General features: G+C 38.7%; 1 protein-coding gene across 4 annotated transcripts in view; it reads left to right on the plus strand.

Moving 5' to 3' along the window:
* ACSS3 (acyl-CoA synthetase short chain family member 3) overlaps nt 1-13559 on the plus strand; it is a 64104-nt gene that overhangs the window by 36222 nt on the left and 14323 nt on the right. For all 4 annotated transcript variants that reach the window (XM_082240991.1, XM_082240992.1, XM_082240993.1 and 1 more), the window contains 2 exons: nt 6825-6920; nt 9790-9853. In XM_082240991.1, coding sequence (XP_082097117.1) covers nt 6825-6920; nt 9790-9853 — 160 coding nt within the window. The remainder of the gene's footprint in view (nt 1-6824; nt 6921-9789; nt 9854-13559) is intronic.

The following is a 13559-nucleotide window of genomic DNA, read 5'->3' on the forward strand; positions in this document are numbered from 1 at the left end:
TATTCCAATCAGGCTACTTAAACGAAGAGACCCTTATAAATCACTGGCACAGACGTTAAAGAAAAACAAAATAGAATTTAGATGGGAGTTCCCTGAGGGGATATCATTTGTGTATAGAGGTAAAAGACATAGACTATCCAACTTAGAGGAAACTGGAAAATTTTTGAGGAAATATAAGGAGTTGAGATTGGAGGAGAGCGGAACAAGGGGAGCAGAGGGAGGATTGTCAAGAGATTCTAAGACAGAGGAGGGAGAGGAAGGGAGTGGAAGCAGCTCGGGCGAAGAGGAAGAGGGGGAAGAAGAAGAACCAGCGAATTTATAAAAGTAAAGAAAGTTTAGGTACATATCAGTTAATATGGGGTTAAAAATCTGGAATTGGAATGTTAATGGAATGAATGAGAAAAGAAAGAGGAATAAAATTGAGCAATTCTTAAAGAGGAAAAATCTGGACATTATCTGTCTTCAAGAGACTCACGTAGCTAGGAAGCATAAAAAAATATTAATCAATAAAAGACTGGGAAATGAATTTGAATCCTCGGATAAAGAAAAGAAAAGAGGGGTGGTACTGTACGTTAAAAACAAAATTGAGGCCAAACAGATTTTTAAGGATGAAGAGGGGAGGATGGTAGCGGTTAGACTTAATTGGCAAGGATAAAATGTGGTTGTGATCGGGGTATATGCACCAAATGGCAACAAGACTGATTTTTTTAGAAACTTAGAAGAGAAAATACTAGAACATATGGATCAAAAGATCATTCTAATGGGAGACATGAATGGTGTGGTTTCGTTAGAGGCAGATAGACTAAGGGAGGGTGTAAGTAAAGAAGGGAAACTACCAAAATCCTTTTTTTCGATGGTTAAAAATTGCAACTTGGTGGATATTTGGCGTTTGAGACATCCACTGGATAAGCAGGTCACCTTTTATTCCGAACCACACCAATCGATGTCACGGATAGATCAGGTTTGGATCTCGAGTGAACTCTGTCCAAGAGTTAAACAAATAGAAATAAGACCAAAAGTAATCTCAGATCATAGTCCGATAGAATTAGAATTGGAGAGTTTTGAGAGAAGAACTTTTAGATGGAGGCTAAGAGAATACCTCCTAGACGACCAAAATATTGTAGAAACAGCACAAAAAAAGCTAAAAGATTACTTTGCAGATAATTGCGACAAAGGGACAAAGATCAATGTGATATGGGATGCAAGCAAGGCAGTAATAAGAGGATACTTTATTCAGCAGAATGCGATCAAAAACAAAAATAGAGAGAAAGGGAAAAAAGAAATCTTAGAACAAATAATGGACAATGAACAAAAATTAATCCAGAAACCCAACTGCCAGAAAATAAAGGAAAATATCAAAATCCTACAAGCGCAATTTGCCACTATAATAAATAGAGAGGTAGAGTGGAACATAAAGAAACTAAGGCAAAAGAACTTTGAATTTTCAAATAAATCAGGTAAATGGCTTGCATGGCAAATTAAAAAAAGGAAAGAACAAGGTGCAATAAACAAAATTATTGCAGATGGAGAAGAGATAACAGAACCAAAAGGAATTAGAAAAGAGTTTCTGGATTATTATAAAAACCTCTATAAGGATAAAGAGAGAAACAATTTAAGGAAAATAGAGAGGTTCTTGAGAGACAAAAAGGTGCAGAAAATCCCAACAGATAAGAAACAACGATTGAACACTCCAATTGAAACAGAGGAGATAGAGGAAGCCATAAAAGATTTAAAGAGAGGAAAGGCCCCGGGTCCGGATGGCTTCACAGCGGGTTATTATAAAGAGATGAAATCTATCCTGGTGAATCCTCTGAAGGTGACTATGAATAACATTTTGAAAAAAGGAGAAATTCCGGAGACCTGGAAAGAAGCATTTATTACATTTATCACCAAACAAGATGCGGACTTAACCCAAGTTAAAAATTATAGACCGATTTCTCTTCTAAATACAGATTATAAAATCTTTGCTGGTATCCTTGCGAGAAGATTGAAGTCGCTGTTATCAGAAACTATCCACAAGGATCAGGCTGGCTTTCTTCCTGGCAGGCATATGAGGGACAATACAAGAAATATAATTAATATGTTAGAATATCTGTCTGCCGGGATTGATAAGCAAGCCATAATGATGTTTGTGGACGCAGAGAAAGCATTTGATAATGTGATATGGGACTTCATGTTGAAAAATTTGGAGCATATGGAAGTGGGCAAGGACTTTTTTAAGGGGGTAAAAGCAATATATACGGAACAGAAAGCCAAACTGATTGTAAACAATATAGTAACAGGAAATAAAGATACAGAGGGGAACAAGACAGGGGTGTCCACTCTCCCCGCTACTATTTATAACAGTCTTAGAAGTTCTTCTAAACTCAATCAGGCAAAACAAAAAGATAAAAGGAGTGACAATTGGAGAAAACGTGTATAAGACCAAAGCATTTGCAGATGATTTAGTAATAATGACTGAAGATCCAGTGATTACAATAGAAGAAGTACTAAAGGAAATTGATCAGTTTGGGAAACTGGCAGGTTTCAAACTAAACAAGAGAAAAACGAAAATGATAGTCAAAAATGTGGACCAAAGTGTAATAGACATAATCCAACACCAATACCAGATAGAGGTGGTTAAGAAAGTGAAGTACCTTGGAATCTGGATAACACCCAAGAATATAGACTTGTTTAAGAACAACTACGAGTCGGTATGGAGAGAAATAAGGAAAGATTTGGAAGTGTGGGGAAGATTAAAAATGTCATTCTGGGGAAGGATAAACACGATCAAAATGAATATACTACCGAGGGTACTGTTTCTGTTTCAGACTATTCCCATAATTAAGGGGAGTCGTATTTTTAAAGAATGGCAGAAAGTGCTCTCAAGATACATCTGGCAGGGCAAAAAACCCAGGATCCAATTTAAATTTCTAACAGACATAAAAGAAAGGGGTGGGTTCGCCCTGCCAGACCTGAAGCTGTATTACGAGGCATCATGCCTCTGCTGGTTAAAAGACTGGATAAAACTAGAGAACAGGGAGCTGCTCGATTTAGAGGGCTTCGATAACAGATACGGCTGGCATGCCTACTTAGGACATGAGAAAAGGAAAGTACATAAGGGGTTTGGAAACCATGTCTTCAGAGGTCCAATTATTGAAATATGGGAAGGATACAGAAATTTATTAGAACCTAAGGTCCCACATTGGTTTTCACCTCTTGAAGCGATGAGTGTGAAGAAAATCAATATGAGGAGTAACTGGGCGACATATAGTCAACTATCAGTTAAAGAAGATGGGAAGTGGAAAATAAAGCCCTATGAGCAAGTTAAGGAGCATGTGTATGATTGGCTACATCATCGTCAAGTTAACGAGATGTTCAGGAAAGATACTAAAGAAAGAGGGTATGCGGATAAAGACTCCAAATTTCAGATGGAAATTATAAATAATGATGTAAAAATAATATCTAAAATGTACCGGATGTTGCTGGATTGGAATCTAGGAGATGAAGAAGTGAAATCAGTAATGATCCGCTGGGCTATAGATGTAGGCCATAGTATACAATTTGAGGAATGGGAGAAATTATGGAAAGAGGGTCTAAATTTCACAGCATGTATAACAGTAAAGGAAAATGTTATGAAGATGTTCTACAGGTGGTACATAACACCTGTAAAACTATCAAAAATGTACAAGATATCCAACAAATGCTGGAAGTGTAAAGATAGGGAGGGCTGCTTCTACCACATGTGGTGGGAGTGCCGGAAAGTTAAAGAATTTTGGGAAAGAATATATGTTGAGTTAAAGAAAATCTTGAAATATACGTTTAAAAAGAGGCCTGAAATCTTTCTGTTAGGGTTATTAGGGAAGGATATTGTAAAGAAAGATTGTAAATTTGTATACTATGCGGTTACGGCAGCAAGGATAATTCTTGCCCAGAAGTGGAAAAAACAGGAGATGCCAACGATAGAGGAGTGGAGATCAAAGTTACTAGACTACGCAGAGTTAGACAGACTGACAGGAAAGATCAGATACCAAAGAGACCAAAAGTTTATCAAGGACTGGGGAAAGTATGTGGAGTACCTGGAATGTATCAGTGAGGGAAAAACGACGTTAAAGGGATTTAGAGAAGCACTGTGAAAAGATTAAGAGTTATTGTTCTAAGCAAACAGAAGTTAACAAAGAAGACCAATGACAATACAAACTAAGAAATGTGGGACTAGGGGTACTGCTACGAAAGATTTACGGACAAGCTGAAGGAAGTCTACAAAGAAATGACAATGTAAAGTTTTAAGTGAAAAATATCTTTAATGTATGTATATTGCGCGCGGGGTGTTTGGATTTTTTCTTTGATATGCTTTTTTCTTTTCGTTTCCTTTTTGGAAAATCAATAAAAATCAATTAAAAAAAAAAAAAAAAGACTAGAGGAGCTTGAGGCAGTAACAATGTCCATTAGGTCAAAAGCTGCTATTTTTTACTTCCCTGAAATTGGAGTGAAACTGATGATTGCTGAGACCTATTTACATGTACTGTCTTAATGTACATGTAAACTACCGGTATATTAATGTTGGGTTCCTAACCTGGAACAAGGAGATTAAAGCAAAAGAGCTGCCACTGTCTCCAAAGCAAAGGCTGGCAGAGACTAACCATCAACATCATGTTAGCTGTGATGGGTAGAACTACAGCAATTTTAGGAGTTGCTTTATAAACCAGAAGGTTCAGCTATGTGAATTGGTAAATTTAGTCACTCAATGTAACCTTTTTATATATGTATTACAAAAGTATGCTTGACTGCCATATGTTTGCCTAAATCAGGCATCCCCAAACTCCAGCTGTTTTGGGACTACAACTCCCATCATCCCTAGCTAACAGGACCAGTGGTCAGGGATGATGGGAATTGTAGTCCAAAAACAGCTGGAGGGCAGAGTCTGGGGATGCCTGGCCTAAAGGCTTAAAGGAGTCCTGCTGGAAACTTCTGTTGCTCAGATCACATTGAGACAAGTGTGAGCTTTCCCTTGGCTCCTACCAGTTTCTTGAAACCTTATGGGTTGTATCACAGAACTTTAGTGTATGCTGCAGTTTTTTGTTTTCATCATTCTTCTTGTTCCTTAACTCTCTCATTGAAGCTCCATGTCACCTTCTTTTACCTTCCTCCCACCTTCCTGTTTCTTTATTCTTGTCTATGTTCCATTCCCCTCCTCTTTGGCTTTCACTTTCTTTTCATCTCTTCTTACTACTGCCTTCTCTCTCTCCCTCCTTTCCATTTCTCCTTGCCATTCATTCATCCTTTGATCATTTTCAAGTGCCTTTTTAAGGCCTTGTCCCTGGCTTACATATTCTGCCCTTTCCCACTTAAGACTCTTCAAGCTGTGGCATTAGCAGCTTCTGCTGCTCTTATCTCTCTTGTTTGTGATTCTGACCCCTTGGGCAGCTTTTCATGCAGCACAGCTGCCTTCTGAACTGGCCTCTGGTGTAGATTGCCTAAAGGAAGGATTTGGTTTTTTGAATTTCCAATTTGTCCTTGGTTTATATTCAAGGTTCTTTACTTCTTCCTGTGGTGTGTTGAGGCATGAACACGGAGGCATCTTCAAGAATGGGCAGTGGGTATGGCCTAATAACTGGAAGTTTGCAAGTAAATGGGTACAGTTGGGTGAAAATTCTGAACTTCTTTAATTTTCCAGAATGATGCTATGTGATAATAGAGGAACTTACTACCTTCCAAGAGGAGGTAAAGACCTCTCCCCTAAATTTCGCTGCATTGTTGCCAGCCAATTCTGACTAGCAGCTGCAGTGAATATACATCTGGGAAAGGACAAAAACCCGAAACAAATAAACATTTAGATCGATATACAAATGGCAAAGTAACCAATTTCCAAAACCCCAACTTATTAACAATTTGACTCCCTTTGGAAACTAGTCATGAGAGTCGAAACAAAATTAAAAAAATCCATGCATGCACATGAAAAATAATAATTGTGCATGCACACGAAAGCTCATACCAATAACAAACTTAGTTGGTCTCTAAGGTGCTACTGGAAGAATTTTTTTTATTTTGTTTCGACTACAGCAGACCAACACGGCTACCTACCTGTAACTAGTCATGAGAATGTCACAGATACTTATCAGTGTTCAGTTTGCACTTCATAAAACCTGTCATTCAAACTTTGCTTCAGGTAGCAATTTCAATTCCCTAGTAGCTTTAGAGGTTTAATTTAAATCCTTGCATAATATTTTCTCCCCTGCACCACCAAGAACTCCTTGTTGCAGGAGCCCTGAGAAACTGATCTTAACAGGAGTCACTTAAGCTATTAATAATTCTGGCACTACCACCAAAGCAGACGGGCATGTCAGTGATCCATTGCTTGCTCTTTAGTTGTCTTTTTGAAGCCAAGTGAAATTGGTAGCATGATTCATGTGCTTTCCTGAACTGATGTCTGCTTGAGATGTAATTTCACAGGACTGTCCAGATGAGTCTCCTTGAGATCCTTTAGGGCAATAGCGCCAGTTTCATGAGAATCCTTAAAGTTGACCTGCCATCTAAGGGCTGCTTACAGTAATATATCACACATGCTGTTTTCTATGCATCTAAGCTCAATGGACAAAAGCAACTCAATTTGTACACAACCACACATTGTTGATCAGATAGAATTTGGTATCTGCTCAATGCTAAAATGGAGATTAGTGATATATTCCGTTTGAACTCATTTTGTTTCTGATAATGACAACTATCATTACTTTGCATAGAAGGACATTTTCTTATAATGTGGGTCTTAAAAATGCTTGATTGATCAATTAATATTAAGTCATTAACTACCGATCTCATGATATGTTCTGCTTCTTGTTTTACAGAAACAGGATCTCCAATAACAGCTTCTTGTGTTGGCTTAGGAAACTCACTAACTCCTCCCTCAGGACAGACAGGAAAACTGGTGCCTGGATACAATGGTAAAGTTATTACAGTATTATTATTATTCCTGTAGAATGCCCTCCTATCAAATGTCAAGGAAATAAACAACCATCTGACTTGTAGAAGACATCTGAAGGCTGCTCTGTATAGGGAAGTTTTTAATGTTTGATATTTTACTGTGTTTTCATTTGTTGGAAGCCACTCAGAGTGGCTGGGGCAATCCAGTCAGATGGGTGGAATAATAATAATAATAATAACAACAACATGTATAACATTATGATACAGTATTGGCTTACCAGCTCTAAGAAGGACATGATTCCTCACAGGGTGCAACACCAAGATGATATTTAAAGCTGAAATGCTGCTGTATTTAACAGCTGAGGACCAAACCCATTATTGATCTGGCTTCCTTGGCCACTTTATTTTTTTTTTGTGTAGCAACATCTCCATTTGTCAGAACACACTTCAGACAAGTGCTCATCAAAACATTTTTCCCCCTGTTCTCAACCTGCTGCTGTCCAGTTTTGGAATTACACCATGCCCCAATAATTCCCTAATGCAGCAATAACCTATATTCATCATTGCTAGCAGGCATAACAGACTGTAGCATGGATGGGTGTTGCTTCCATTTTCTGCTTGGAAGTCACATTGAATGAACCAATCCATATGGGCCGCCACATGTGGGTCAGTAGTTCTATAGCACAGAAGCCCAAGGAAGTCACTTATGGGCTGAATTGAGGGAGGAGATGAATCCAGAAGCCTGAGGCCACTTCTGCAAACACAAATCTTACCTTGTACATGACCCCACCTCCTGGGCAAGTTGGGTCTGCTTGTGAAACTGGAAAAGCGACTGTTTTATCAGCCTAGCCCAAAAGTTCACAGACACCTTTTTTATGTGGAAATGCTTCTTGATGAGCGTAGATTTTGTTATTTATGGCAAAGCTAGGGCAGCCTCTGCATATAATTGACTGCTTTTAATTAAAGGGCTGCCGGTGTGCTGTTTCTATTGTGTAATTATTGGTGATTTTAAACTGATTTTATATATGTATATACTGGTAGTTTTAATTCTATTTTTATCAATGCTTAATTATATTTTAATATCTTTTTCTACGTTTTTAGTTGAGCTGCCTTGAGTTCCACCAGGGAAGGCATGGTATAATAATAATAATAATAATAATAATAATAATAATAGGAATATGTGTCCAGAGTTGTTTCTGTTGTTGTACTGGGTACTTTGTGATTGTGGGAACTCTGGGTGATAGACCATTCCCACACCTTCCTGCAGCCTTCCTCCTTGGCTAGGGGGACCCTCCAGAGCAGAGAGTACAAGGGGAGGAGAAATGGAAGCTGCCTTGTGTGAAATTGGATATTGTTCTTTGTACATGCATCAGGAGTGCCAGCAGAAACATACACAGGAGGCCATGACATCAGAGGGCAATTGTCCTCATCAAAACTGCCATGTACTCTGTAATGCCCTGTTTGAGAATATGAGCAGTGAACAGATGTCCCCATTTCAGATATTGGTTTTTGATCTCTGTACATTAAATAGCACTTGTGTGTTTTATAGTGTGTAAAGATGTTGCTAGCTAGTCTAGTCAGTGATCCCCAGAAACATTTTTTTTTTAGTGAAAGCAAATGCCCATTGAGCTCCGCAAGTGTCTAGCTGTTTTTAATTTAAAGTTACCTGTTTTCCACTTATATCAGGAAGGCAGCCTTCTGCAGAGGCTGATATTTGAAAGGAATGCTAAGCACATTATCTTTAATGTTCAGCATTAAAAAAAAAGATTGCTGTAGGAAATGTAGGCTTTGAATCCGTATAAAGCATGAAAGGCAGTAGCTGCCTCTAGCCAGGAAAACAACTGAACAGAACATGTGCAACCGTAAGATTAGGAAAGCTGCAATATTTTCATAACTAGAATCATGGTTTGACCAAAATTATCTAGGGATTAACCTGTTCTTCACATGTAATTGATAGTGTACTCCTATTCATATTTACTCAGACATAAGTCCCATTAAGTTCACTGGGACTTACTACCAGGTAAGTATTACAGGGTTGCAGGCTGAGATAACTTTAAGATCAGTTTCACTTGCCTGAGAATGGCTCAATTAATTGGAAAGGAAAGAGTTGACTGGTTTTGTAAAACAAATCAATGGGGCAGGATAGATGAAGGTTGAAAAAGCGCAATGTTTTCTTGTCCTTTATTGGCAGAAGAACTAATAATTATGAGGTGGAAACAAGATCAGACTTGGTGCATCAAGTCAAGAATGAATGTGGGGCATGTACACTCCTTTTCCACTCACACACTGGGTTCAGCGCTTTTAGTTAACTTTAAACCACAGTTTCCCATTACATCCAAACCATAAAGAAGGTTTTGCTCTACAGCAGATAGGAATGAAGTGAAAAGTGGGTGAAGTGACTGGTGTTGGGCTGAGACATGACTGTAAATATATACCCTCTGGGCTCTATTTGACCTTTAAAGACAGATGAAATTAGGTGAAAACTGCCACTTTTTGTAAATTACCATCTAGAACCTCCAAGTGCTCTTTAAACTGCATCAGCTCCTGTGTAGTTGTTGTCTGTGCTTGTTGCTGTGCCTTGCATCTTAAACCACTCTAAAAATAAGGTATCTCTTGCCCTCTGATAAAGGTAATTTACATTCCAGCTTTGTCCAGCCTTCCTCTGAGTTGAATCTGTAAATTAAAACTAATTTTTCAGTCTGATCTGCAAAAACAAGAGCCCCAAGATAGCCTAATTGGGCACTGCAAATGTTTTGTAATTGCTTTCCTCAAGTTGTGTTTTCCATAGCAATTAAGCTCGAAGCTTTCCTCTGTCTTGAACACTAGTTAAGAGGGGAGGGGAGGAAAAAAATAAATTTTTGTGAATCCTTTTGTCTTTTTTTCTTGCAGTGATGATTCTGGATGATGACAAGCAAGCTGTAAAAGCGAAGATTTTAGGAAATATTGTGGTGAAGTAAGCAGCCCACAACCTTTCAAGGGATTAATGCTGTAAAGTAGAGAGGAGTGAGCCAAAACACTGTGATATAATTGAATATTGAATGAATATACTTACTGATACTGACCACAAATATTACCCCTTTAGCCAGTAACATCTTCTACCACTCTAGAGTTAAAACAAATTTATTTTGACATACGAACTTCCCTCTCTTTTGCTCAATTAGGGGCTCTTTGCAGAGGCTGCTTGCTGCTTCATTGATCTGTTTCAGCTTCTGTAACAGTACCATTGGAGAATACTTGAAAGCCAATCCTCATTCCATGTGGGAGCTTAATTGGAATTGAAAGAAAAGGTCCAGGCTTTGAAAGATGCCATTGCAGAGAGGGAGAACTGGTTTTGTAAAGGCCAATTCCAGCTAGTGCAAATTGTGAGTGTTGGGTGTGGTGATTCATTGCTTCTGAGTCCAGAATTAGGGTGTACCTCAAGCTTCTCTGGTTCCTTCCTCTCTGCTTCTGAGAACTGTACCATCTTTGTCATTGTTATGGCTGGTTGGCTTCCTAGAGAGAATGTAATCCACATCCTAACACAGGAGGTCCTCTGTGTATTTCTGGGGCACAGCCTCTGCTCTTGGTTGTCCTCTCCAGTACAGACCTGGGAATCTGGCAGGTTGCTGTCTTTATGAAGTCCCACTTGTTAAGCCCCCTTCATGCATTGATCATGATTAACTGCAAACTTGGCTGCACCAGTGGCGCTAACTACTCTGATGTTGCATGGCTTCCTTGACCCTGCCTGCAGTTTCAGATGTTGAGCAAGGGGCACCTATGCTCATAGACATCCACATGTATAGGTTTCTACAGATGGGGTCTAGTTAACACAGGGTTCTTTGGAAACCTAGGCATGTGGAGGCTTGCATGCATAGGCTTCCTCTGCTCAGACACTCACTCTTAAAGCATGAATGTCAGGACCGGGTGGGATGGAAGCTGCATGGCCTTTCAACTTCTGGTGTCATGTCAAAACATTTAACTTCCCCAGGCCTTTTAAATGACTATGCTTGTTCTGCACTATAATTTCACAATTCTGTTGCTGCCTCTCATAGTTTTTAATTCATTATGAATGTTGATTTTTCCTATATTTGCTGGTGTGAACTGTTTTATTTATTGCCCTAGAAACCATTGGGATGAAGGGCAGTCTAGAAATGAATAAATGAATAGACTCCTATAGTCCCACACACATTTACTTGGGAGTAAGTCTCATTTAACTCAGGCTTATTGCACAGTATTGTTCTGTCTGTGCTTCAGGGACTCTGGCATGTTCTCTCATTGAGAGTGTCAAATTTCCCCCCACACAATCTGGTGAGAAGAAACAAAATTTTCTTATGAGTGAAAAATTCACCTAGACTACCAATTCTGACATTGATTTTCCTCATGTCCTCCAATTACTTTCATAATGCACACACTGAATGGAGACAGAATTTATGTAGGAACCAACCCATTATTTTTCTGTTGTGGTTCTTTCATATTAGCCTATGATTCTATTATTTTGCATCTCCAACCTGGTAGGTTCATGAAAGAATAATATCTTGCATAGCATCTTTACACAATGTGAGCTTGGTTTCTCATCTCCTTTTCTGCTTTCCTACCTGTTTTTCAGTTTCCACTGCTTCTCCTTAGGAGCTCACTAAGCTTCTGCTACCATGGTACGTGCTATTTGCATTTTTTGCCTGATTTGCTGGTAACACTTGAGGTGACTATCCTTTTGCTCAGCTGATTATCACTGTTTTAGCTTCAGCTTTTCCTATTTTCTGCATTTCTGTTGCTAATTGACAGCAAAGCACACGTTTAACTAATGCTCGGAGGCATTACTGCTTTTATAGGAGTTGTCTGGACAATGTTGGATCACAAATGCAACATCTGTGGTTGCTTTACATCTTATCTTTTTCGACACAAGTGCCAATCATGTAACATGCAAATGGAAGCACCTGTGGCTGTTATCAAAACACAGTGCTTGCATTTGCACTTAATGTTAAGCCAGACTTCCAGACAGAATGCTCACTGCCCAGTTTCTCCAACTTCGCTCATCCCCTAGTGCAAACAGAATAAACAAGCCAGCAATAAACCGAAGCTTCAAACTGGTACCAGTAATGCCTTGTTAGGGATTCAGAAACCCATAACCCATGGCTTAGATGTAATGGAAAGCCAAGGTTTCCTAGTTGGCTATCTCGCTTATGCCAGTAGAGCAGCAAAGCAACATGCTCATTCCTAATAATCCGCAATAAGCCATTCTGGTTTATTGTTTTATGCAAATATGGGCACTAGGCTCTTACTGTTGATGAGTAAATTCATCACAGCACTGTACTTTGCAGTGAAGGGGGAGGTGCTTGCTCCCACATCAAAGTTTAAATATATATATAACTTGAATACTTGTTGGTTTTCCCCACAGGAGAAGGTGGAATGTAAAGGCAAGTCTCTGTGTGTTTAAGTGTGCATACAAAACATTTTTGCACCTTTTCAGTTGCTTGTCAAACTTAGCTGGCAATGTTTGTATGCGTTCATTTTTTGTTATCATTAAGGCCTACACAGTGTGTTTAACAAAGTGACTGGCATGCTGCCAATTGCTTAAATATTAAACAAATCTAAGGTACCCCCCCACCCAAAAAGCCCCCCAGTTTGGTATGATACTTTTTATAAAAGATGTAATCACATCCTAGTGTTTCCAAGGGAGGCTAATTCCAATAAAGTTATCCTGAGGCGGTTTCTTTTTTTGTTTTGCAGTTGTACAAAACACCTATGTTTTTTTTTTTTTTGAAAATTTGCATGTTCAGAGCATCAATAGTTAGAGGAGCACACTGGTTTAATAGTTCTAAGGAATAATGCTCTTCCGTAATTCTCCATGTTGACAGACAGGGTGCAACTTCAGTATAGTTTGTGTTAGAATGTAAAACTACTATCCAAAGCTTTAAAATGCTGGACTAACTTTGGAATTAATCTCTAGGTTTTTGTGGGCTTTTTCTTTTCTTTTATACTAATAAATGATGAGTGTAAGCTTGACCTTTCAGGCAGCTGATTTTCTGATGATTTCAGGAAAGGTCTTAATCTTAAAGTTTCATGTTGCTTTCTTTGCAGCATAGCAGGCACCACACTTTCTGCACATATTGTCTCATTCCTGCTACAAGCGAACATTCATGTAACACTAAACAAACCAATTAGTGTCTATAGTGCAGCAGGAATTTTGCCTTTGAGAAACCTCAAGAAGCACTTTGTAAATATGGATGGAGGGAAAAAATCAGGGTTTGGGGGGGTATAACAACACATTCTTCTAAGACTTAACTATTGCTAAGTTTTAGCACAAGCAGTGTGCTAAATACAAAATGTCCTTACAAACTTTTGCATTTTCAGTTATGTATGCATATCTATTCTTGTTACACTTGATGTGACCCTGTTGCAAATCACCAGATGGAATTAATTTAACACCTTTTTTATTTCTGCTGTATTGCATGTCAGCTTTTAGAAATTATTATTTTTGGAATTCATACGGGTGAAAGTCTGTGTGTGTTTGCCTAGAGGTGATGGGCTCTCTTACTTAATGGCTAAGCTGAAAGGAGCAGAATAAAACCAAACAAAAAAGCCCCAGGGGAATCGTTAATGGCTCTGTCAATGAGAATTGTCATTCCTCTCTGTCACAAGGACTTTTTAGACAGTTAAATAAATCAACGGTGCAACTATGT

This window comes from Podarcis vaucheri (assembly GCF_965113315.1).
Source record: "Podarcis vaucheri genome assembly, chromosome: 10".
Classification (NCBI taxonomy): domain Eukaryota; kingdom Metazoa; phylum Chordata; class Lepidosauria; order Squamata; family Lacertidae; genus Podarcis; species Podarcis vaucheri.